The 27,318-nt window shown below is 37.2% G+C and overlaps 1 protein-coding gene across 2 annotated transcripts in view; it reads right to left on the bottom strand.

Moving 5' to 3' along the window:
- The window catches only part of ABCA9 (ATP binding cassette subfamily A member 9), an 81,437-nt gene extending 67,484 nt beyond the window's left edge, over positions 1 to 13,953 (bottom strand). Inside the window, exons 1-4 of one of the 2 annotated variants that reach the window (XM_017863678.1) lie at positions 13,474 to 13,953; positions 12,427 to 13,382; positions 2,684 to 2,792; positions 931 to 1,138 (exon numbers count right to left, since the gene is read on the bottom strand). In XM_017863678.1, coding sequence (XP_017719167.1) covers positions 931 to 1,138; positions 2,684 to 2,779 — 304 coding nt within the window. In that variant the 5' untranslated portion in view covers positions 2,780 to 2,792; positions 12,427 to 13,382; positions 13,474 to 13,953. Of the gene's footprint in view, positions 1 to 930; positions 1,139 to 2,683; positions 2,793 to 12,426; positions 13,383 to 13,473 lie in introns of those variants that run through there. The other variant, XM_017863684.1, reaches the window with a different exon arrangement.
- Between the last annotated feature and the right edge of the window lie 13,365 nt (positions 13,954 to 27,318).

Consider the following 27,318-nt stretch of genomic DNA (forward strand, 5'->3'; position numbering starts at 1 on the left):
GCTCAACCTGTATCATCCTCTAATGGTAAAACAGTTACTTATATTTTTCATTTAATAACTTGATGAAAGCATGGACTTGTGCCACATTAGCTGCTGAGTTCTTTTGGCATAACCAATCAGGTCTTGATGGCTCTCTAAGCTATCTGGAATGACAAAGTTCTTCACCTTGTAAATGTCCTGCCTTAGATCTTCTCTTCCATACTGTGACTCTCAAGTGTTAAGGACACATGGGTGAGAGAATGAGACTATTCCATACTTACTTATTTGGTCTATCACAGTTTACACATTTAACAGTTTCAATTGCATTCCAAAACTATACTAGTAATATAATTTCTGAATATGGTTTCAGTTGCTATTCTCAAATTGGTCCTCTCTGCTTTCTGGTGGATAATTATGAACTCTTAAAGAAGTTTCTTTAGGACCATCAGATACCTTATTGTTTCTCTTTGTTCTCTTCCTACATCCAGAGAGAGAAACCATGCCAATTTTGTGGCTTTTAGAGCTTCATCCCACCCACATATATACTTTGTGGTACAAGGAAACATGTCCCCTTTTTTCATTGTAAATATTGCCCATGGGTTTTTGAAATGATGTCTAGTTTCTCTCTCAATATTTATGTATTTGAAAAACCATGCTGTCACTACAGTCCAATGTTTCCAGAATCTTTTCACAAACATACATTTAAATAACTCTGGACTATCTCATTTTGATATGTACAATTATGAGGATAACCCTTTTAATATGGAATTTCCTAAATGGGACACTAGTGAACAAACCACAAAAAATCTTGAGACTTGGAAGGAATACACATTAATGTTGTTAAAAAACTCTAGAAACTTGAACATTCAATATAATTTATGAAGGAAATCTCAAAATGAATTTGCGCCTTTTGCAAATAAGGAAATTACTGTGAACAACCAGGGAGCATACCTTTTAGGAATGGGGCTGAAGCCACTTTGTTCATTATCTCTTGGGTAGTTTTGGATTCAGGTGCAAATGCAATAACATAATTAGTATCATTAAAATTATCTACACGTCCCAGATCCATTGAAGGCATTTGAGGAGAGTCATGAACTTGATGTAAATTGGAGAAAAATAGGTACAGAAACAGTACCAGAAGAAATGAAAAGAGCCATTCCTATATAGCAATAAGAGAAAAAGGAAGCAAACTGGTAGATGTTACACCACAGATAAATCATCCACAAACAATTTGAAACACTTAATTCTGTTATTTGGCTTGCATTCCATTTGTTCTTTCTCCTAGTTTTTAAATATCCTGATTTTCTTTTGCCCATTAATCTGCATATTTTAAAATATGCACATTGTGTACCAAGACAGAATTGTAACATCAATTCCAATTATAATTGGGAATCTAAGTTTACTACACTTTAGTGCAAGTGATAAAGGCTGGATTACTTTATGAATGGCCCAACAGTTTAGTCATGTTAAAACTTTAGTGACAGTGATAAATAAATAGTAGGAGACATGGAATAGGTAACCAGCTTCCGTCAACAGGAGCAAGATCATATTTTTACCTTCTGTTGCTGGTATGTGGAAGAAGATAGTCCCAAAATGTTGTCCCCCCAAAAAATGTAAAAGTCTTTGTCATTGTGACCACATTCAGGAATTGGAAATACAGCAGAATGCAATTGAAACCCAGTGATAAGAAACTAGTTAATTATTTAGTTATAATTCTACACATATGTCATTTTAAAAGAGCCATATGTCATCTTCATCATATGATCCTTTTCAGCTATGTGTGTTGGTCTATATCTATACCTATTTCTATCTTAATAGAAAAATAAATATAATGTTTATAAAAAAAAGAGGTAAAAGTTTAAAGGTAAAACACCTATATAGGGTGCGATCTCAACTTTTACATTTATATAATCTTTTCCCTATGCAGGAATTGCTGTATACTTTATTCCCTGCCAATTCAAGCATTCAATACATGAACACACACGTATTGACACATACATGAACACACATGTATTGACACATGCATGAACACACACACACACTAGTTCATAAGATCAGATGTTAGCATAATGTTTGAACTATGAGTATTCTATGAGTGATTTTATTATATTTTTCTGAGTTTACTAAATTTTTTGCACAAAGCACATCTAGTCATTCTTATGATCAGAAGAAAATAAGTACTGTTTTAATAGAAGTAAAATTTCACAGTACCATTTTCCCATTTATTTACATGACCATTATTTCTTTCAAACTGACGTTGTCTGTGTCTACAGCGACATTGTATAGAAGTGCTACAATTTGCCTTTTGATTGTTTCTTAAATTTTGGATTCCCTGCCTCTTTTTCACTCTGGCCCTGAACTTCTCTATACCAATGCGTTCATGAGATTCAAATGAGCTCAGAGGTTAAGAATTGTTATCTCTGCAGTATAAAGATATGGCTTTATTTTTCAAGGAGTTTCTGAATATGAATTTTTAAAAAAATGCCTCTAGTAAGACATAAAACAATAATACATATTGTAATTTGAAAATAAATTTTACTTGAACAAATAGCAAAGCCCAGAATTTGAAAAAAAAAAAAATCTAGCTTGTTAATTAGACTACACATATGTGCAGTATTAAATAATGAAAATAAAGTGTTTATGTTGTCTGATAAAATACTTTTTCATCCTCTAAATATGAGAACACATAGACTCTGAACCATACCAACAAGGTCTGTCTTTTCATCCTCCATTTTTTAAGACAGTTCTTGCATAGAAGAGCCCATGTTTGCTGACCCACACTCATGCATCTCTTGCTCATTTTGACCTGTTTCCTTTAAAAAGATGAAAAAAAATGAAGTAAATGTGAAGTTCTAAAGCAGAAAACATTGTGCAATCAAACATAAAAGAAACATTGTAACAGCTGTTTCTAGTTGCATTCCTGGAGAAGAAGAAAGTCAAAAGGCTAAAATAAAAACATATGAGGCAATGTTTAAACCCAATATTGAAAGAAATAAGAATTAAAACAACTATCAGATATCATTTCTCCATCATTGGATTGAGAAAAATCAGAAGAGTGACTAGTGTCAATCGCTGCTATCTCCTCAACTGTGGGTGTTGTTAAATTGTCTAATGGGGAGAAAGGAACTTTCTGCTCTGTTGTTGGGGGTACAAACTTACCCAGTCACGTGGGTGATTCATTACTAATTCATTACTACTTAGCAGTATCCTACCATCAATCACTTCTGCTCCTAGATATGTAGCTCAAGGAGATTCTCATATGGGTTCATGAGGGGACCAGTGCAACAATGTTCTTTATAATGTAGATTATTGTGGCATGGTGTTATAAAACAAATTTTTATGGATACAGCCCTAAGATTACTATGTAGGATTCAGGAGCACTGGATTGGCATACACCCATCCACTTGAAGAGATCTTAAAAATATAGCTCCAGTTCAAAGGAAGAAAGAAAGAGAAAAGGTTGAGTATTAGGTCACAATATCATTGGTATCAATTCACATTACATGTGATACACATTTTCCAAAAATATTCAGGAACTAAATAATCATCATCCCTAATACAATAAAAAGGTTATCTTTGGAAGTGGGAAGGAAGAATGGAGGTTAGGTGAAAAGTGGGAATTGGAAATTAAAGAAAATAAGTAACCAAAACAAGATAGGAGCTTTGTTTGAATCAATTATTTTGTGTGCCACAAACTTAAGCAATTAACTTTTACCCAGGACATCATATCCAGCTATAAAGAGAAAATTACAGCCTGCACACAGTGGCTCATGCCTGTTAGAGACCAGCCTGGGCAGCAAAGTGAGACCCCATCTCTATTTTTTAAAAAATCAAAAAATTAGCTGGGCATGGTGGTGTAGTCACAGCTACAAGCTACTTGGGAGGCCGAGGCAGAGGATTGCTTGAGCCCAACAAGATTGAGGCTGCAGTGAACCATGATCATGCTACTGTACTACAGCCTGGGTGACAGAGAGAGACCCCATCTCAAAAACAAACAGAAAAAACTATAACACATACTAGAAGGCTATATATATATATATATATATGGAGGGCAAGTATCAGAATCAAATTCAGATATGGCAGAAATGGTGCAATTATTAGACTAGGAATTTGAAACAACTATGATCAAAATACTAAGGGCTTCAACGGATAAAGTAGACGACATGTAAAATGGGGCGGGGAGCGGGGGGAAGCCCACACCTGTTTTTCTGCATAAAACCCTTCTGATAACAAAAGCGTGGGTTTTTCCCACCAAGAAATTCTCCAGTTCTCTGTGGACACCAACTGGGTGTCCTAAAATTCAATTGATTTCAATTCTGACACTATCCACTTGGAGTTACAGCAGATCCCACAGATTAAGGACTCAGTCCCAAAAGACGGCCCCCCACTTCAGATGCCAGTTACAAGCCTGGGTCTTTTATACTTCTGACTAACTGGCTACATATTAGGGGTTCCCACATCCACTCCTTGGGTTTGATAATTTGCTAGAGTGGTTCACAGAACTCAGAAAAACGGTCTACTTGCTATTATCAGTATATTACAAAGGATAAAGCTCAGGAACAGCCAAATAGAAAATATGCATAGGACAGGGTATGTAGGACGGGACGCTGAGCTTCCAGTAACTCTCTGGGTGCACCACCTTCCCAGCACCTTGAGATGTTCACCAACCCAGAAGTTCCTCAGACTCCTTCAGTTAGGGTTTTTATGGAGACTTCATTACATGAGCATGATTAATAAAATCATTGGCCATTGGAGATTAACTCGAACTCCATCTCCTCTCCTCTCCCTGGACATCTGGGGATGGGGCTGAAACTTTCTAATTACATGGGTGATTCCCTGGCAACCAGTCCTATCCTGAAGCAATCTAGGTTATTTCTGCCATCAGATATCTCATGAACACGAAGATACTCATTTCACTTCAGAGATTCCTGGTCTTAGAAGCTCTGTGTCAGGAACAGGGACCAAATACTATAACAAATGCTATTCCCATCACCCCCATGACTCCAGAAATTACAAGGGTTCTAGAAGCTTTTTGCCAAAACTAGAGGGCAGAGACAAAATACATACTTCTTATAATGTTGCAACATGCAAGAACAGATGGGCAAGGTAAGAAGGGAGATAAAACTTCTAAGACAGAACCAAAAATAAATGCCCAATATTAAAAAAATACTATCAGAAATGAAGAATGCTTTTGATCTTTGATGAGTTTATTAGTAGACTACACACAGCTGAGAAAAGAATCCAAAACTGAAAAGAAAACAAAAAAAAAAAGACTGAAAAACAAAACAGAGCAGAATATTTAAGAACTGTGGGACAATTAAAAATGTGTAACATATGCCTAATGGGAATATCCAAAAGAAAGAAAGGAACAGAAGAAATATTTTAAACAGTAATGACTGAGAATTTCCCCAGATTATGGCTAGACACCCAACCATAGATTCAGGAAGGTCAGAGAACACCAAGCGGAATATTTGCTCAAACAACTTCACCAAGGAATATCATTTTCAAACTACAGAAAATCAAAGACAAAGAATACAAATATTAAAGAAGCCAGAGGAAGAAAACATCATTTCTATAGGGGAGCAAAAATAAGAATTTTATCTCACTTTTCTTCAGAAATCATGGAAACAAGAAGAGAATAAGGTATTTAATGTGTTGAGAGAAAAAATCCCCACCAACTTAGCATTCTACCCTTAGTAGAATGTACTCTGTGATATTATCCTCAAAAAGCTAAAGAGAAGTACTTTCTCAGACAAACAAATAATGAGAGAATTTGTTGCCAGTAAACATGCCTTGAAAAAATATGAAAAGAAGTTGTTTCAAAAGAAATAAAATTATATGTCACAAATTTATATATAAGGCTGGGCACAGTGGCTCATGCCTGCAATTACAGCACTTTGGGAGGCTGAGGTGAGAGAATGGCTTGAGCCCAGAAGTTCAAGACCAGCCTAGGCAAAGTAGGGAGATCCTGTCCCTACAAAAACAAAATTATTTAAATTAGTGAGGCATGATGGCTTATGCCTGAGGCCCTAGCTACTCAGGAGACTGAGGTAGAAAGGATCACTTGGGCCTCAGAGGTTGAGGCTGCAGTGAGCTGTGATGGCGAAACTGCACTCCAGCCTGGGCAACTGTCTCAAAAAAAAAAAAAAAAAAAAAATCGGCTCTACATAAAGAAAGAAAAGCATCACAGAAAGAAATAATAAGTGAAGGTACAATAAAACTTTTCTTATTTTAATTGATCTGAAACATAATAGGATATAATAGCAATGTATTCAATTGTGTATACTTACATGCATACATGTATATAAATGCCACATATATAATATATGTATTACATTAATATATAATGTTCATGTATACTTATTTATAAGTGAAATGAACAACAGTAATGGTATGAGAGACAGGAGGGAGGAATTGGGGTTATTTTATTACTATAAGATACACTAACGGTGAAGTGGTATAGTGATATTTGAAAGTTGACTTGGATTAATTGTAAATATATATTGCAAACTCTAAGGCAACCATGAAAGAAAGTAAAACAAACAGCAAAATAAATGACATTCTAAGAAAGAAGGAAAATGAAATTATATTAAATACTCAATTAAAACCACACAAGGCAGAAAAATTGTAGCCCAAAAATAGAATTGAAGAAGAGAACAAGAGCAATAAATAGAAAATGGTAACAAATTTGGTAGATACTAATCCAATATGTCAATAATCACTTTGATCATCAATGGTCTAAATGCACCAATTGAAAGATAGAGATTGTCAGAGTAGATGACAAAAAAGATGTAATTACATGTTGTCTACACGAAACCAACTTTAAATATAAAAACACATATAGATTAAAAATAGATGCATAAATATAGATGGACCATGCTAACACTAATCAGAAGAAAGCTGGAATAACTATATTAATTTCATATGGAGCAGACTTCTGAAACAGAACAGACTTTTCATTCAAAAGAAGGAAAATTATCAGGGATAAAGAGAGAAGTTACATAAAGATAAAGGGGTCAATTTTCCAAGAAGTCATAGCAATCTTTAACATGTGTATGCTAACAACAGTGTCAAAATACTGAGAGAACTGCAAAGAGAAATAGATGAATCCACTTTTATAGTTGGAGACTTCAGCACCTGTCTTGGCAGAAATAGGCAGATCCAGCAGGTAGAAAACAAATAAAATCAGAGTTGAACTCAACAATATAATCAACCAACTGGATAAAATGAACATTTCTACACATTATTTCACCCAGCAATAGCAGAAAATACATTCTTCTCATGCTCACATGGAATGTTCACCAATATAAACCAAATTTGGGCCATAAAACACATCTTAGAAAATTTAAAAGAATAGAAATCATACAATGCATGCTCTCAGGCCATGGTAGAATGACACCAGAAAGCAGTAATAGAAAGATAGCTGGAAAATCCCCAAATACATGGAGGTTAAACAGCACAATTCTAAATAACATAAAAGTCAAAGAAAAAAATCTAATGACAAATTAAAACTTATTTTGAACTAAATAACAATGAAAATGCTTATCAAAATTTGTGGCATATAGTGAAAGCTTTATTTAGAGAGAAATTTACAGCATCCAATGCATACATTAGTAAAGAAGAAAGATCTAAAGTAAACAATCTAAGCTTACACCTTAGGAAGTTAGAAAAAGAAAAGCAAATTAAATCCAAAGAAAGCAAAATAAAAGAAATAGTAAAAATTATGATAGAAATCAATGAAATTGGAAACAGGAAATCAATAGAGAAAAATCAGTAAAACCAAAAGCTGGTTCTCTGAGATCAATAAAATCAATAGGCCTCTACCAACGCTAACTAGGAAAAAAAAGGGAGAGAACACAAGTTGCTAATATTAGAAATGAAAGAGGGGGCATCATTACAGATCTCATGGACATTAAGGGACAATCAAGGAATATTATGAACAACCCTATGCTCATAAATTTGATAGCCTAGGTGAAACGAATCTGTTCCTTCAAAGAGACAATCTGTTGAAACTCACACAAGAATAAACAGACAATCTGAATTAGCCTATATCTGTAAAAGAAACTAATTTAATAATCAATAATCTTCAAAACAGAAAGCATCACTGGTGGTTCCCCAGTGAATGGGTTCACTGGGAAATTCTATCAGACTGTTAAGGAAGAAATTGTATAAACACTCTACAATCTCTTTCAGATGCTAGAAGCAGAAAATGGAATAAAATTCTGAATCTTTGTTCTGTATCTTTTAACTCCTCATCCTTCATCCCTTGGGATATTTACAAAGCCTACTTCATAAGGTGAAGCCTAATTAGATAGGATATACTGTGTAAGAGATAATGAGCAGAAGGAACTCGAGTAGAGTGATGGTGGTAATAACTATTTTGGAATAGTTGAATATGTGGTGATGAAGAGGCACAGAAATAAAATCCAGACCTGTGTCACTTGGTCAGTGGAGATTTTCCTATGAAATATTCCAAGAGGTAGGGAGACTTGGAACTCATAGTTTTAACTAGTGTTCAGTGGTGTGAAAATGCATTTTGGGGGGACAGTATGGGCATAAAAATGTAATTATTGTAGAAATGACTATTGAGTCAAGGAACAGTTTTCGTGTTATTATAGACAAACTTTATGCTTGCAAAGTAGATAGCCCACTTTTACTGTTGGTAGAAAAGAGCACCCAAACTAATCTTCACATCTATGATGGCTATAACCTGCCTACACATATGTGGATAGGCGGGAGGTGGAGTGAGGGATAATGAATCAGCTGAATAGAGATAAACAAAAGCACATAAAATTGTCCTTGAAAGTACTTAAACAGATACCTCATTCTACTATTGTATTATTTAAATCAATATAGGGATAATTATTTGTAGGCACCAATGTTGCTCTGCTATTTTCAATGAGAGACAATCACCCATGCCTGCCTGCTCATGGGCTCAGCCTTGGCCTTGAGGGTAATCCACGTAAGGGCCTAGGCTTACAAGAGAGAAAGAGAGAGAGAGAGAGAGTGACCTTCAGGCTTGCACACAGATCCACCAGTCAGCCAGACTTTCACTTTCTGAAACATGGACCAAGGCTTTAGTAAGTCTTTATAGAATTGTTTTCAGAGAACAAACAAAGAATTCAGGACATGTCTGTCCAAAAGTCATTAACTGACCTACTACAACATCATGAAGGTAACTTATTTCAGATATGACAATTTCAGTCTGGTAGTGCGGGTATAATGTAATTATTTATACTCTTTCATGTTAGCACAGCTCAAAAACTATAGTCACCCATTTCTATTTGTGGGTTCTGCACTTGTGGATTCGACCAACTGCCGGTAGATAATGCTCAGAAAAAAGGATGGCTGGGTTTGTACTGAACATGTAGACGCTTTTTTTTTTCTTGACATTATTCCTGAAACAATAAAGTATAACAATTATTTACATGGAATTTACATTGCATTAGGTATTGTAAGTAAGCTAGAGATGATTTAAAGTACACGGGACAATATATGTAGGTTAAATGCAAATATGACACCATTTTACATAATGGTGCCGTATATAAGGCAGAATAACAAAAATGGTCTGAAAGTTGTAGAGCTTTAATGACCAAGATAACTGATAAAGAAAATGTAAGACCTAATCTTAGCTAACAATCCCAATATTCTAGGATGGGAAACTCACCCAGGAAATGATTCAAAGGTAGTAGTTCAAGCCTTGGTACAGTGAAGCACAAGGCCAGTTGACTAATAAGTCCTGTGTTTTCACGTCAATACCATTGTGTTGGACATTCCTTTTATCCTCTTTTGGCGCCATATTGAACAGGAATGGCAATCATAAGATTGCATTGCCCGTTCAATGGTTTTATGGATGAGGGTGCTCCTGGATCCCAGGTTCATGGTTCATCCTGCCATATTCATGGCAGGAGCAAAGCCGTGAATATGCTGATCCCTTCTAGTATTCAAGAGACAGCTCAAGTGGGAAGATGATTTATTCAAGTCAGCCGCAAGGAGGTAGTACCAGAGTTGAAGCCTATCCATGGTCTATTGCAGGGAATATTGTGCTGCCATTGAAGTCTGAAGGGCAAGGTGTATTAGTCTGTTCTCACACTGCTAATAAAGACATGCCTGAGGCCGGGCACGGTGGCTCACGCCTGTAATCCCAGTACTTTGGGAGGCTGAGGCAGGTGAATCACAAGGTCAGGAGTTTGAGACCAGCCTGGCCAACATGGTGAAACCCCATCTCTACTAAAAATACAAAAAATTAGCTGGGTGTGGTGGTGGGTGCCTGTAATCCCAGCTACTTGGGAGGCTGAGGCAGGAGAACCGCTTGAACCCAGGAGGCAGAGGTTGCAGTGAGCTGAGATCGCGCCACTGCACTCCAGCCTAGGCAACAGTGTGAGACTCTGTCTAAAAGAAAAAGAAAGAAAAAAAAAAAGACATACCTGAGACTGGGTAATTCATAAAGGAAAAGGTTTAATTAACTCACAGTTCTACATGACTGGGGAGACCACACAATCCGGGCTGCAGGCAAATAAGGAGCAAAGTCACGTCTTATATGGCACCAGGCAAGAGAGCTTGGGTAGGGGAACTCCCCTTTATAAAACCATCAGATCTTGTGAGAATTGAATACTATCATGAGAACAGCCTGGGAAAGACCTGCCCTCATGATTCAATTACCTCCCCCTGGGTCCCTCCCATGACAGATAGGGATTATGGGGGCTATAATTCAAGATGATATTGGAGTGGGGACAGAGCCAAACCATACCACAAGGCATAGTTGAAGAGGAATGTGATAGGCAGAATAATGGTTGCATTTTAATCCTGGAATTTGTGAATATGTTACAATTTATGACAAAGGGGAATTAAGGCAGTAGATGGAATTGAGGTTGCAATCAGCTTACTTTGAAATAGGGAGATCATCCTGGATTATCTGGGTAGACCCAGTGTAATCACCAGGGTCCTAAAAAGTAAAACAGGAGGCACACGAGGAGATCAGAGTGAGGCAGTGGAAGAAGGGTTTGATCTGCTGCTACTGGCTTTGAAGATGGAGGAGGAAGACCCTGAACCAAAGAATGCAAGAAACCTCTAAAAGTTACACAGGGTAAGAAAACAGATTCTCTCCTACAGCCTCCAGAAAGTGACACAGCCTGGCCAACCCCTTGATGTTAGCCCAGTGAGACTCACCTCACACTTCTAACCTCCAGAGCTGTAAGATGATAACTCTGTTTTGTTCTAAACCATTAAGGTTGTGGTCTTTTTTTTTTTTTTTTTTTTTTTTTTTTTTCAGCCAGCAGCAATAGAAAGTTATATGGGGACAGGTTTAGGGAAAGGAGTCCAGAGAGCCTGAGGCCTGAGAACAAGACGGGAAGACATTGTTGGACATTCCTTTTATGACGCTCCTCATCAGCATAACAAAGGAGGGCATGGACTTATGGTTGAAAACTGTCCAAAAGTGACCAAAGAGATTCACCAGTGATGCAGACGAGTTCCTGATAATCATGCCATCAGAGCAGGCTGTAATAGCCTGGAAATCCTGACTGAAACCAAACTGCTACATTTCCAATTAAGAAATCAATGCTGTGAAAAATCTCAGTATCTGAAAGGGTTAAATATGGTACCCACGTGACTACTCTTCTTTCTTTCTGTGAATTAATGTGTGTGCCAGAAAATATTTGCGAATAAAAAAACAATTACATAATCCCATTGTCATGAATGTGGTTATTTGTCTCTGAGCGTTAAGACTGATTTTTTTCCCCCACTGAACATCTTGGTGTACATATCAGAGAAAAAATATACCACCCACCGTAATAATATAAAACATCTAATTAGCTTAAATTGTTCTCAATAGGAAATTGTATAATTTGGAAATAATAAATTGGTTATAAAAAGCCAATCATTTCCCAGTCAGATAAAATTCTTGTTATTCACAGAACAAATTTTTCTAATTTGTTGCACTAGGCAACAAATTGGATCAAAATTTTAAAAAACTATAATAAATAAGATCAGTGAAAATCTTTCTGTAAGTTTTCTTGATGAAAATATTCTCAAGCCATTTAAAACAATTCAAAATTCAGAAAATTGTGCATCCTGCAATGCTTACAATTCCTCTGGCAGTAAAATTAAAAACAAAGAAGAGTAAGTAATTCCAATAACTTTGGAAATAGTTCATACTTATAAAGAAACATCATAACGTTATATTTATTTTTATTTATTCAATAGCCTATTAGATAATGTACGCTATTTGTCCAAACATGCTTTAGTTATGGGGTAAAAATACAAATTCTTAGTTCTTCATTGGTTATTTAGTCACACAAAATAAAACAGATGATTTGAAAAGTCAAAATGACTCGTTAATAACTTACTACATTTAATGGTTTCTACCTAAATGTCTGGCATTCCTATTTATAGTCTTACATTATATTTCTATATGCAAAATAACCACAATTTTAGAGGTTAACTTACTCTCAGGAAAGCTGGAGGAAAAATCTAGAAACACAGTTCATCCACGGGTCTCTGCATGTTCTGGAGAAGAATTCACATTCCTTTTGGGTCACTACTACATCATGCTTTTAATTTCACGTTCATTGTGAACAGTTTCTGTTTTATACTGATTTCCAAGGAGAATTCGGTCTCAGTTCAGCCAGGCTGCCAAAATATCTTCTGCTCACATGGTGATTTCTTTGCTGTTTTCCATTTCTTTGTTTCCTGCTAGTTCCTCAGCAGGGAGTTTGTCGTTGCAGATGGTTGGCTGGACATATCAAAACATCAGGAACTATCAAACCAAGAAGAATCTAGCCTTTCTCAATCGGTCTTTTCATACAAGGCCCTAATGGGAGAATTGACCCCAACACAATGATTTAAACAAAGATAAGTGAGAACCCAATCCAGAGAAGAGTAGAGCAGAGCAAAGTGGAAAATACATACATACATACATATGTTTATATGTATAAAGCAATAAAGCAATGTAATTTTTTTCAGGGTAACAAAGGAAACTGAGTTTTCATCTGCACCTCAGTTTCATTGTGTGCATATTAATTATAGCATCTTTCATGGTACTGAAGCGAGGAGAATCTTTAAAGAAATCTCACATAACAATTATCTGTGCTCCCAAAGCCTCCAGGTTTGTCACTTCTGCAACAGTTCCCATGAAACAAACTACTTTCTCCACCAGTAACTACTGAATTTTAGTATGTCCTGCTTTCCAGTATTGTTAGAGAAACATTTTTAACTGGTAATAGATGCCACTCTGTCTATTTTTGAGCATCTTGTGTAAGTAGAAAAGACTGTTCCAAAATTCTTAAAATTCATGGAGTTTATCTTTGGCTGAAGAGGATGGGGTAAAGGACCACTATCTTTCTGCTTATAGCCGGTAAGTCTGTTAAATTCTTCTGTACTGTAATTTCTTCCCAAACACACAGCTGAAAGGGAAACAATAAATGCATGCAATTCTTAAATCAGCCTCTTATCTGTGTCCCATGGACCATGATAACCAAATGAAATCTTCCTCACCCATTTCCCATTCTCTCAGTATTGATGCAATTATATTTATCCTTTTTCTAATTATATGGGATCCAGAATTTGCTCAGCAAGCAGTCTGTGGAAGTAGGCTGAACTCCTGAATCCATGAGACTGTCAAACTTTAAAAAAAAAAAGACTTCTGATTGTTTCCGTATGTCTACAGAAAAGGTTGGATGGTTGTATTTTCTGCAGAAAATACAAAATTATCACATTTAATAACATCGCCAACATTTTGTGCACAGAGAATATAATTTAGGAATTTTTTTTTTTTCAGTAACTTGTTTCCTAGAAGAACTTTGTACCTAGGTTAGAGCTTATGAGTTCTGGCCCTAGTGGACTTTGACTTTCGGTTCTAAATTCTGTTTTCAATATATTTCCTTCAATGTACCACACTGTAATCTCTGTGGCACTATAACAGAACAAGCTCCCTTTCATTGATCTTCTTTTTAATATTTTCTAGATTAAATAATATTTATTTACTTTTTTTTTTTTGGAAACGGAGTCTCCCTCTGTCGCCTAGGCTGGAGTGCAGTGGCGCGATCTCGGCTCAGTGGAACCTCTGCCTCCCGGGTTCAAGCGATTCTCCTGCCTCAGCCTCCACAGTAACTGGGACTACAGGTGCCCGCCACCACAGCTAGCTAATTTTTGTGTATTTTTAGTAGAGACGGGTTTTCACCATTTTGGTCAAGCTGGTCTGGAACTCCTGACCTCAAATGATCTGCCTGCTTTGGCCCCACATAGTGCTGGGATTACAGGCGTGAGCCACTGCGCCTGACCTATTTACTCTTCTAAAGAAGCTTTAGAATCAGTTTACCAATTCAAAAATAATCCATGGAAGTTCAAAAATGAAATGGCACTGATTTTATACCGTAATGTATACTTTTTTTAGCAACTACATAGAGCATTTATTGTGTCTAAGACATACTTAAATATTAAAACATTAAATCCACATAATAATCCCAAGAGGTAGGCATTATTCTAATCACCCCATTTTACTAACCAGAAAGGTGAGGCCCAGGGAGTTATGTAACTTGACCAAATTCACACAGATGGTGAGTAGCGGAAACCAAGTTAAAACTCAGACCATCTGTAGAGTCTATGAGCTCAAACTACAAATGCTATGCTGTCTCATTTGCATTATGTCTCTGTTTATTCCATTATTCTTACTTTATGTGCACATATTTTACAATTTTCCTGGCCTTTTGTTTCATTTATTTTGCAGCAGTATTCTCCAGTGCCAGAAACCTTACAAATTTCATGTGATGTATTTTGCACCACACTAAAACATTCTTCTTGGAATCCTTGCTGGCTATTTGTAAGGAGGACTTGTCATCCCACGACCTGTGTGTAGCCCTTCTCAACACTGTGCAAAAACAGAAAACTTGGTCTGTAAAGAGAGAAGGATGAAGGGGTCCAGCTGCCTGATAAAGAAAGACTGAGAATGTCTGCTTGTTTCCCAGGGGCTTTTATCTTCTTGCTTTCAATTCTTTCTCAGATCCGGCTGCACTGACTGCATGTGAGTTTTATCAGATATCCTCCAAACATTTCTCTTTGTTCTCTCTCTCTCTCTCTCTCTCTCTCTCTCTTTCTTTTTTGGTGGCGTGATCTCCACCTCCCAGGTTGACGCCATTCTCTTGCCTCAGCCTCCCAACTAGCTGGGACTACAGGTGCCCGCCACCACGCCTGGCTAATTTTTTGTATTTTTAGTGGAGAAGGGATTTCACCATGTTAGCTAGGATGGTCTGGATCTCCTTACCTCGTGATCCACCCACCTCGGCCTCCAAAGTGCTGGGATTACAAGCGTGAGCCACTGCACCTGGCCCTCTTTGTTTCTTAAAAATGTAATAAATTCTATTTGGTCTTGTTTTGTGCTTTTATTTTTGCCTTGAAATATCCTTTGTGTGATATATTCCTGCCCTCCACTTTTATTTGCAATTTGCATTTCTCAGATATATTTTGACAAACTTATGACATGCCTGAAGGATGCCTGTTGAAATAGTATAACTGCATTTCTCTTTTTACCTTATCTGCCAATCTTCTACTTTCCATGGTCAGGGCAGGGAAGGGGATGTAAGTCCTTAGGTTACCCAGTCCTCTTCTTTCAGTCATCTTATTTTATGGTCTCTTTAAATTATGCTTTCCTGTTATTTCCCATGTATCCATTTCTATAGTGACTGTGTTTTCTCTGTTCCTTTTTTCAGGTTCCCCTTTTCCTTTTGCCCCACCTGTTATCTATAAAGTTCTGGATCAGTATTTTGTTCTATTAGTGATTACCCTCAAATGTTAACAAACATATCAGAATCTACACTACTTTGGCAATACAAAAAATCAGCCTATATCTCTATCCATCTTTCTCCCCCATCTTCCTGCTCCTTATAGGATACAACCGTTAGCATATTTGAACTTAAAACGTTAGCTCTACTCCTTACTAACTGCAATGCAGGGCAAGTAACTTACCGTGGAGCCCCAATGATTTATGCAGGGAGCTTCAGTTTTCTCATCTGTGAGATCCAGAGGACACAATAGTGTTTAACAAGGGTTGTTTTAGAATTTAGAAATTTAGGATTGGTGTGGAGGGGAGATGGTAGGGATTAAAGGAAATAACATATGTAAAGTATTGAGTGCAGTACCTTGCAATGAGGGATGACTCACCAAATGTTAGAGACTATACTCTCCACGGCTGTGTCAAAACTGGACATTATAGGTGTTTGTAAATTTTACCAGTCTGATTAATAAAAAATAATACCACTTTCGCCGGGCGTGGTGGCTCACGCCTGTAATCCCAGCACTTTGGGAGGCCGAGGTGGGTGGATCACGAGGTCAGGAGATCAAGACCGTCCTGGCTAACACGGTGAAACCCCGTCTCTACTGAAAATGCAAAAAATGAGCCGGGTGAGGTGGCGGGCGCCTGTAGTCCCAGCTACTTGGGAGGCTGAGGCAGGAGAATGGTGTGAACCCGGGAGGCGGAGCTTGCAGTGAGCCGAGATCCGGCCACTGCACTCCAGCCTGGGTGACTGAGCGAGACTCCGTCTCAAAAATAAATAAATAAATAAAAATAATAATAATAATACCACTTTGATAACTTATATTTCCTAGTGTTGTCAAGCATAGTTTAATATAATTTTTGGCCATTTGTAAATTTGTTTTACTATAACGAATCTGTCCATTTTCTCCATCTGTATTTTGTTACTCTGTTATTCTATTATTGTTTTCTGTTTTGTTTATGCTCTGACTGAATCTGTCTTATATTTCTCACTTTAAAAATAGCAGGTTATTGCTTTCTCAGCCAGATATGATGATAAAGCGCTTTCGGTACTTGTAAGTTTGAGGTTTTCTGTTTTTCTTGCGAAGACACTTTAGGGTTTTCTCTTTAACCACAAGTGTAGGGAATTTCACAACAGTGTGCTCAGGTACAGTTTTCTGGGTTTTGTCCTACATGGCACTTTGTGTTCACTTGTACCAAAATACCACACAGTGGGATTTTGTAAGATAATAGCAAAATATTTATTGCTATTTCTATTTCTATTGTTGAACTATGCTAATGTGAATGCTCCTTCAACAAGGATATAAATAAAATGGTTAATAAGAAGTAACAAAAACAGAGATCACATCCAAAGAAAAATAAATATCCAGATGCCAGAAATGAAACAGGAAAACAAAGCTAAAAGGAGATTGCTATTTTAAGCCAGTAAGTTTTAGGGTGTTTTGGCAAAGGCTGATTGACAAACCAGCTAAAATATAATTCATGTGTAAGGATAAAATAGATATATCTTTATCCCAAAAAACTGAGATTTCTATTTTATGGACATATCTGAAAGAACTACTAATAAATATCCTCCAAGAAGGAAAAAAAAACTGAATCCAGAAAGAAGTAGTTGAATGCTAGCAAGTAATAAATATATTAGTGAACTAAATAAATATTGATTGTGCAAACTAATGATGATAATGACTAATGTGTGCAGGGGGCAGTATTAAACACAATGGACAACTCAAGTATCAAACAACAGTTATATGGGAGGAGCGAGCCATGATCAGAGTTAAGTTCCCTAAAAATCTTATAGTTTAGGAAAAGGACAAAGATATGATTAACTTTAAAACTACATTCTTCAATAAGGTAGCCCAGGTGAGTATTTAAATGTAATTTTTAATTAATTAAAATCAATAAAATTTAAAATTCAATTTCTTCACCTCCAACATGTAAAGAGCTTGGAAGTCATTATTTCCTTTCTTGCAATAAGAAAAAAGCTAAGCAAACTGAAAATCAGTGATGTTTCTTGGACCCATCAGGGACTGAGGTTTCAGGGCAAACTATAACCCCAAAATCCAGAGAAACAAGTGAATACAGAGAATCACAGCCAAGATCAGCTTACTTGGAGCAGAAGTCACTAGAGCCAGAAATTGGTAGGACGAAATGCATAAATGGTAATTTTGATGAACTGCTGGAGGACGAGTGTGGCCTGCAGTGCGGGGAGCCATTCCTGGGGTCAATACCCTTAAGGGGCAGAGGCAGGTGGGTGTAACTGGAGGAGGGCAAAACCTGTGGGCATCAAGGATCCATTCACCACTAGATCTGGCACCAAAGCAGGGGAGGAGGGTCTGACCTCCCCATTCTTCTATCCTCAATCTGTTGCTGCTACTTCCTGTTGGATTAATCAAACCCAACTGGCATCCAGGCATCAAAGAAGAGAATTGGTGATGCAATATACAGTGGTCAGCTTCTTCTACAAGGGGTGTGTTAGGGAAATAGAGAGTTAAGCCAGGACTAAATCTCACTACAACAGAGTTGAAATAGTTTAGTTCTTTTTCCATTTTTCTTTTGGTCCCTTCTTTTGTTTTATTCTGATCTTCCATTTTCATATTCATGAATCTGCTCCTAAATATAATCCTAATAAAATCCAAGTTAATAGCTTCAAAACAACCATATTATGATATTTTGCAAACTATGTCCATTTTAATACTTTTAAAACATTTATACTATATCTGATATTGGTTATTCGATATCTTGTAAATATTTCCATAACACTTAAGAAAACTCAGAGTTTATCAAAATACAAGTGAATATTTCACTATATTGTTATCTAAAGTGGTTATATATATTGTCATGTTATTCATTTGAGCAAGACAGGAGAATGTATTGCTTGGGTTTTAGAAATAATTTAAATACATTCAATTATCACTATAAAACAAATATACATTTATAAAGCACTAATGGTTCCAGAATGAACAAATTATAGGTTATTTATCACAGGTTTGGAAACGTAACTTTTCAGATACAATTATATCTGTAGAATATACAGATAAAATATTTAATTGCATAAATGCTTATATAATAGATAAGAAAAAGATTAAAGCACAAATATAAATGAACAAAAGTATAAAATTTAAAAAATAAAATGCAGCTCCCGGGCAAGATGGCCAAAAGGGAACAGCCCTGGTCTGCAGCTACTAGTGAGATCAGTGCAGAAGATGGGTGATTTCTGCATTTCTAACCGAGGTACCCGGTTCATCTCATTGGGACTGGTTAGACAGTGGATGCAGCCCACAGAGGGGGAGCAGAAGCAGGGTGGGCCATCACCTCACCCAGGAAGAACAAGGGGTCAAGGAAGTCCCTCCCCTAGCCAAGGGAAGCCGTAAGGGACTGTGTCTTGAGGGACGGTGCACTCCAGCCCAGATACTATGCTTTTCCCATGGTCTTCACAACCCACAGACCAGGAGATTCCCTTGGGTGCCTACACCACAAGGCCTCTGAGTTTCAAGCACAAAACTGGGTGGCCGTTTGGGCAGACACTGAGTTAGCTTCAGGACCTTTTTTTGTACCCCAGTGGCACCTGGAATGCCAGTGAGACAGAATCATTCACTCCCCTGGAAAGGGGACTGAAGCCAGGGAGCCAAGTGGGCTAGCTCAGCAGATCACACCTTCGTGGAGCCCAGCAATGTAAGATCCACTAGCTTGAAATTCTCACTGCCAGCACAGCAGTCTGAAGTCAACCTGGGATGCTCAAGCTTGGTGAGGGGAGGGGTGTCTGTTATTACTGAGGCTTGAATAGGTTCCTCTCACAGTGTAAACAAAGCTGCCAGGAAGTTCAAGCTGGGTGGAGCCCATCACAGCTCAGCAAAACCACTGTAGCCAGACTGCCTCTCTAGATTCCTCCTCTCTGGGCAGGGTATCTCTGAAAGAAAGGCAGCAGCCCCAGCCAGGGGCTTATAGATAAAACTCCCATCTCCCTGGGACAGAGCACCTGGGGGAAGGGGTGGCTGTGGTCACAGCTTCAGCAGACTTAAAACGTTTCTGCCTGCTGGCTCTGAAGAGAGCAGTAGATCTCCCAGCACAGTGCTCGAGCTCTGCTAAGGGACAGATCACCTCCTCAGGTTAGTCCCTGACACCTGTGCCTCCTGACAGGGAGACCTCTTCCAGCAGGGGTTGACAGACACCTCATACAGAAGATCTCCAGTTGACATCTGGCAGGTGCCCCTCTGGGACAAAGCTTCCAGAGGAAGGAGCAGGCAGCAATCTTTGCTGTTCTGCAGACTCCGCTGGTGATACCCAGGCAAACGGGGTCTGGAGTGGACCCCCAGCAAACTCCAGTAGACCTGCAGAAGAGGGGCCTGACTGTTAGAAGGAAAACTAACAAACAGAAAGCAATAGCATCAATATCAACAAAAAGGATGACCACACAAAAACTCCATCCAAAGGTCATCAACAGCAAAGACCAAAGGTGGATAAATCCACGAAGATGAGGAAAAACCAGTGCAAAAAGGGTGAAAATTCCAAAAACCAAATGCCTATTCTCCTCCAAAAAATCAAAACTCCTTGCCAGCAAGGGAACAAAACTGGATAGAGAATGAGTTTGATGAATTGACAGAAGTAGGCTTCAGAAGATGGGTAATAACAAACTCCTCCAAGCTAAAGGAGCAAGTTCTAACCCAATGCAAGAAAGCTAAGAACCTTGCTAAAAGGTTAGAGGAATTGCTAACTAGAATAACCAGTTTAGAGAAGAACATAAATGACCTGATGGAGCTGAAAAACACAGCACAAGAAATTTGTGAAGCATACACAAGTATTAATAGTTGAATCAATCAAGTGGGAGAAAGGATATCAAAGGTTGAAGATCAACTTAATGAAATAAAGCATGAAGACAAGATTAGAGAAAAAAGAATGAAAAGGAATGAACACAGTCTCCAAGAAATATGGGACTACATGAAAAGACCAAACCTATACTTTATTTGTGTACCTGAAAATGACAGGGAGAATGGAACCAAGTTGGAAAACACTCTTTGGGATATTAACCAGGAGAACTTCACCAACCTAGCAAGACAGGCCAACGTTCAAATTTAAGAAATACAGAGAACACCACAAAGATACTCTTCAAGAAGAGCAACCCCAAGACACATAATTGTCAGATTCACCAAGGTTGAAATGAGGGAAAAAATGTTAAGGGCAACCAGAGAGAAAGGTCAGTTTACCCACAAAGGGAAGCCCATCAGACTAACAGCGTATCTCTCAGCAGAAACCCTACAAGCCAGAAGAGAGTCAGGGACAATATTCAACATTCTTAAAGAAAATAATTTTCAGCCCAGAATTTCATATCCAGCCAAACTGGATTTCATAAGCAAAGGAGAAATAAAATCCTTTACAGACAAGCAAATGCTGAGGGATTTTGTCACCACCAGGCCTGCCTTACAAGAGTTCCTGAAGGAAGCACTAAATATGGAAAGGAAAAACTGGTACCAGTCACTGCAAAAACAAATCAAAATGTAAAGATCATCAGTGCAAGAAGAAACTGCATCAACTAATGGGCAAAATACCAGCTAGCATCATAATGACAGGATCAAATTCACACATAACAATATTAACCTTAAATGTAAATGGGCTAAATGCTCCCAACTAAAAGACACAGACTGGCAAATTGGATAAAGAGTCAAGACCCATCTCACATGCAAAGACACACATAGGCTCAAAATGAAGGGATGGAGGAATATTTACCAAGCAAATGGAAAGAAAAAAAAGAAAAAAAAAATCAGGGGTTGCAAATCCTAGTCTCTGATAAAACAGACTTTAAACCAATAAAGATCAAAAGAGACAAAGAAGGGCATTACATAATGGTAAAGGGATCAATGCAACAAGAAGAGCCAACTATCCTAAACATATATGCATCCAATACAGGAGCACCCAGATTCATAAAGCAAGTCGTTAGAGACTTACAAAGAGACTTAGACTCCCATGCAATAATAATGGGAGACTTCAACACTCCACTGTCAACATTAGACAGATCAACGAGACAGAAAGTTAACAAGGATATTCAGGATGTGAACTCAGCTCTGGACCAAGCAGTCCTAACAGACATCTACAGAACTCTCCATCTCAAGTCAACAGAATATACATCCTGAGAGCACCACATAGCACTTATTCTAAAATCGACCACATAATTGGAAGTAAAACACTCCTCAGCAAATGCAAAAGAATGGAAATCATAACAAACAGTCTTTCAGACCACAGTGCAATCAACTTAGAACTCAGGATTAAGAAATTCACTCAAAACTGCAAAACTACATGGAAACTGAACAATCTGCCCTGAATGACTACTGGATAAATAACAAAATTAATGCAGAAATAAATAAGTTCTTTGAAACCAATGAGAACAAAGACACAATGTACCAGAATCTCTGGGACACATCTAAAGCAGTGTTTAGAGGGAAATTTATAGCACTAAATTCCCACAAGAGAAAGCAGGAAAGATCTAAAATTGACACCCTAACAACACAATTAAAAGAACTAGAGAAGCAAGAGCAAACAAATTCAAAAGCCAGCAGAAGACAAGAAATAACGAAGATCAGAGCGAAACTGAAAGAGATAGAGACAGCCTTAAACTCCTGGGCTTAAACAATCCTCTCACCTCAGCCTCCTGGATAGCTTGGACTACAAGCACATACCACCACACCTAGCTAACTTTCACTTTTTTTTTTTTTGGAATTTGCAGTGATAGGGTCTTGCTATGTTGCCCAGGATGGTCTTGAACTCCTGGTCCCAAGTGATCGTCCCACCTCATCTTCCCAAAGCATTAGGATCACAGGTAAGAGCCATCATATCTGGCCTCTTATTATGCTATAACCAGGTAGTGTGATTTATCACCTGGTTTTCTTAGCCCTTGTGAAGATCTTTTTGCGGATAGATAGTTACTCAAATAGATGTTTTTATAGAAGGACAATCAGTGGTAAGAACTATTCTACCATCTTGCTCCATTCTCTCCTTGACATCATGGTGATTCTTTTATTCAATTTTATTTAATTTCTATATTTTTCTCTATTATACAAATTTTCTTCATTGATCATAAAATATTTTATTTTATAATTTCAACTTTTATTTTAGATTCAGGAGGTACATGTGAAGGTTTGTTACATGAGTATATTGTATGATGCTGTGTTCGGGATACTAATGATCTAGTCACACAGATAGTGAGTATAGTAAACAATGGTTAGTTTCTCCTTGCCTCCTTCCCTGTCTATTAGTCCCCTGGGGGACTATTGTTGCCATCTTTATGTCCATAAATACTCAATATTTAGCTCCCACTTATAAGTGAGAACATGTGGTATTTGGTTTTCTGTTCCTGCATTACTACACTTAGGATAATGGCTTCTAGCTGTGCCCATGTTGTTGCAAAGGATATGATTTTGTTCCTTTTTATGGCTGAGTATATTTCATGGCTGGGTGTTCCTTTTTATTCCAGGGTATATATGTACTACATTTTCTTTATCCAATCCACCACTGATGGGCATCTAGGTTGATTCCATGTCTTTGTTATTGTGAATACTGCTGTGATGAACATATGAGGTCATGTGATTTTTTGGAAATTTATCCATTTACTCTAGGTTTTCTAGTTTGTGTGCATTTTCCTTTGGTCACATACCCAATAATGGGATTGCTGGGTCAAATGGTAGTTCTATTTTAAGATCTTTGAGAAATCTCCAAGCTGCTTTCCACAGTGGCAGTGTTCCCTTTTCTCCACAGCCTTGCTGGTATCTGCTGTATTTTAACTTCTTAATAATAACAATTCTCTCTGGTATAATATAGTATCTCATTGTGGATTTGATTTACATTTCTCTGATGATTAGCAATGTTGTGCATTTTTCATGTTTGTTGGCTGCTTGTATGTCTTCCTTTGAGAAGTGTCTGTTCATGCTTTTTACCACTTTTTAATGGGATTATTGGTTTTTTGCTTGTTGAAATAAGTTCCTTATAGATTCTTGATATTAGACCTTTGTCAGATGAATAGGTTATGAATATATTCTCCCGCTCTCTAGGTTGTCTATTTACTCTGTCAATAGTTTCTTTTGCTGTGCAGAAGTTCTTTGGTTTACTTAGGTCTCACTTGTCCATTTTTTGTTTTGTTGCAATTGCTTTTGAGGACTTAGTCATAAATTCTTTCCTAAGGCAGATGTCCAGAATGGTGTTTCCTAGGTTTTCTCACAGGATTCTTACAGTTTGAAATCTTACATTTAAATCTTTGATTCATCTTGAGTTAAATTTTGTATATGGTGAAAGGTGGGGGTCCATTTTCATTATTCTGCATATTGCTAGCCAACTATCCCAGCACAATTTATTAAATAAGGAGTCCTTTCCCAATTGCTTATTTTTGTCTGTCTGTCAAAGAACAGATGGCTATTGGTGTGTGGCTTTATTTCTGCATTCTCTATTCTGTTCCATTGGTCTGTATGTCTTTTTTGTACAAGTATCATGCTGTTTTGGTTACTGTAGCCTTATAGTATAGTTTGAAGTCAAGTAATGTAATGCCTCTGGCTTTGTTCTTTTTGCTTATGGTTGTTTTGGTCATTCAGACTTTTAAATAAATTTAAAATATTTTTTCTAATTCCATGAAAAATGACATTAATAGTTTGGTAGAAATAGTGTCAAATCTGTAGATTGCTTTGGGGAGTATGGCCATTTTAACTATATTTATTATTTCAATCCATAAGCATGTTATATTTTTCTGTGTCATCTATGATTTCTTTCAGCAGTGTTTTGTAATTCTCCTTACAGAGATCTTTCACCTCCTTGATTAGATAAGCTAGATGTATTCCTAGGTATTTATTTTTTGTGTGGCCATCTATTTGCATACTTTTTATTTCCTTTTCTTGCCTCATTACTCTGGCAAGAACTTCAGTACTATGTTGAACAGGAGTGGTGAAAGTGAGCATCGTTGTCTTGTTCCAGTTGTCAAAGGGAATGGTTCCATTTTTTGCCCATTCAGTATAATGCTGGCTATGGGTTTGTCATTGATAGCTTCTATTATTTTGAGGTAAGTTCCTTCAATGCCTATTTTGTTGAAGGTTTTTATCATGAAGGGATGTTGGATTTAATCACAGGCTTTTCCCACACCTAGTTATATACTCATATGGTTTTATTTTTAATTATCTTTATGTGGTAAATCACATTTATTGATTTGTGTATGTTGAACCAAGCTTGTATCCCAGGAATTAGGGCAAGTTAATCATGGTAAACTAAATTATTGATGTGCTGTTAAATTCAGTTTGCTTACATTTTGCTGAGGATATTTGCATCTATATTCATCGGGGATATTGTTCTGTAGCTTTCTTTGTTGTGTCTTTGCCAGGTTCTGGTATTAGGGTGATGCTGGCTTCATAAAGTGAGTTACGGAGTAGTCCCTCATCTGTGAATTTTTAGAATAGTTTCAGTAAAATTGCTCAGCTCTTTTTTGTAAGTCTGATAGAATTCAGTTGTGAATCCATTTGGTCTGGGTCTTTTCTTGGTTGGTAGGTTTTTCATTACTGGTTCAATTCTGGAACTTGGTGCTGGTCTGCCAGGGTTTCAATTTCTTCCTGGTTGGATCTTGGGAGATTGCATGTTTCCAGGAATTTATTCATTTCCTCTAGATGTTCTAGTTTGTATGCATAGAGGTGTTCATAATAGTCTCAGAGGAGTTTTTGTATTTCTGTGGGATCAGTGGTAATGTTGCCTTTGTCATTTCTGATTGTGCTTATTTGGATCTTCTCTCTCTCTCTTTTTTTTTTTTTTTTCTTTTTTAGTCTAGCTAGTTTTCTATCGATCTTGTTTATCCATTCAAAAAACCAATTTTTGGTTTCATTTATTCTTCGTGTGGATTTTTGGGCCTTAATTTTGTTAGTTCTGCACTGATTTTAGTTATTTCTTTTCTTCTGCTAGTTTTGGGGTTTTGTTCTTGTTCTTCTAATTCCACAAGGTGTTATGTTAGAGTGTTAATTTGACATCTTTCTAACTTTTTAAGGTAGGTATTTAGTGCTATAAACTTCCCTCTTATCACTGCTTTTGCTACATTCCAGAGATTTTGGTATGTTGTATCTCTGCTTTCACTTATTTCAAAAGATTTTTTTATTTCTGCCTTAATTTCATCATTTACCCAAAAGTCATTCAGGAGAAAGTTTTTAAATTTCCATGTAATTCCATGATTTGAGGAGATCTTCTTGGTATTGCTTTCTATTTTTATTCCACTGTGTCTGCGAGTATGGTTGGTATGATTTCAACTTTTAAAACTGTATTGAGACTTGCTTTATGTCTGAGCATGTGGTCAATCTTGGAGTATGTTCTGTGTACAGATGAGAAGAATGTATATTCTGTGGTGATCAGCGGAGTGTTCTCTAGATGTCTGTTAGGTCCAATTGGTCAAGTGTCAAATTGAAGTCCAAAATTTCTTGTTAGTTTTCTACCTCAATGGTCAGTTTAACACTGTCAATGGGATGTTGAAGTTTTCTACTACTATTGTTTGTCTCGCTAAGTCTTTTCATAGGTCTAGAAATCATAGTTTTAAGAATCTGAGTGTTCCAATGTTGGCTGCATATATATTTGGGATAATTAACTCTTCTTGTTGAATTGAACCCCTTATCATTATGTACAATATGTGAACACCAAAAAATCACAGAAGGAATACTGCTTGGTCTTTGAATTTTTGGGGGTGATATTCAGAATTAAACAGCTATTTTTAAGGGAAAGAATAAAGTAATATGTTAAACTGACAGATATTTTAAAATTAAATAATATAAAAGACATGTGGAAAATATATAGATATACATACATGCACATACACTTACATAAGGGAGAAATGATTTTAAAATAATATCAAATCCCATAAAACTATTCAAAGATGACAAGGAAAATTAGCACCCCCTGAAAACAATAAGTTAATGTTGTTCAAATACTACTGTGACTCCCTTTATTTTCAAAAGGTATCATGGAACTACTTTTCAATGTGAGTGCTTGTCTACTTGTATGTCGAAGGACCTCTCAATACTTGGGAGGTGTTTTTTTTTTTGTTTTGAGACAGAGTCTCGCTCCGTTACCCAGGCTGGAGTACACTGGCACCATCTTGGCTCACTGCAACCTCTGCCTCCTGGGTTCAAGCAATTCTCCTCCCTCAGCCTCCCGAATAGCTGGGACTACAGGCAAATGCCAACGCCTGTCTCATTTTTGTATTTTTATTAGAGAAGGGGTTTCACCATATTGGCCAGGCTGGTCTTGAACTCCTGACCTCGTGATCCACCTGCCTTGGCCTCCCGAAGTGCTGGGATTACAGGCGTGAGCCACAGCACCTGGCCCCATACTTGTGAGTTTTAAAGCAATTTCTGGAACATTTTCAGAAGACTCTTGAGTCTCACTTGCTTATAAGTCTTTACTTTTATAAGCAAGTCTTTACTTGCTTATAAAAGAAAACTTGTATACCTGTTGTATCACGAACTGGTGTGAAGTAGTCATGCAACTCTTGGCTACTGAATATATCCTTCACATATTTCAGCAAGAGAATGTTTTTAGTAAAAGGTAAAAAAGTCTTTTTTTTTTTTTTTTTTTTT

The sequence above is a fragment of the Rhinopithecus bieti genome, unplaced genomic scaffold (assembly GCF_001698545.2).
Source record: "Rhinopithecus bieti isolate Rb0 unplaced genomic scaffold, ASM169854v2 scaffold_2349, whole genome shotgun sequence".
In the NCBI taxonomy this organism is placed as follows: Eukaryota; Metazoa; Chordata; class Mammalia; order Primates; family Cercopithecidae; genus Rhinopithecus; species Rhinopithecus bieti.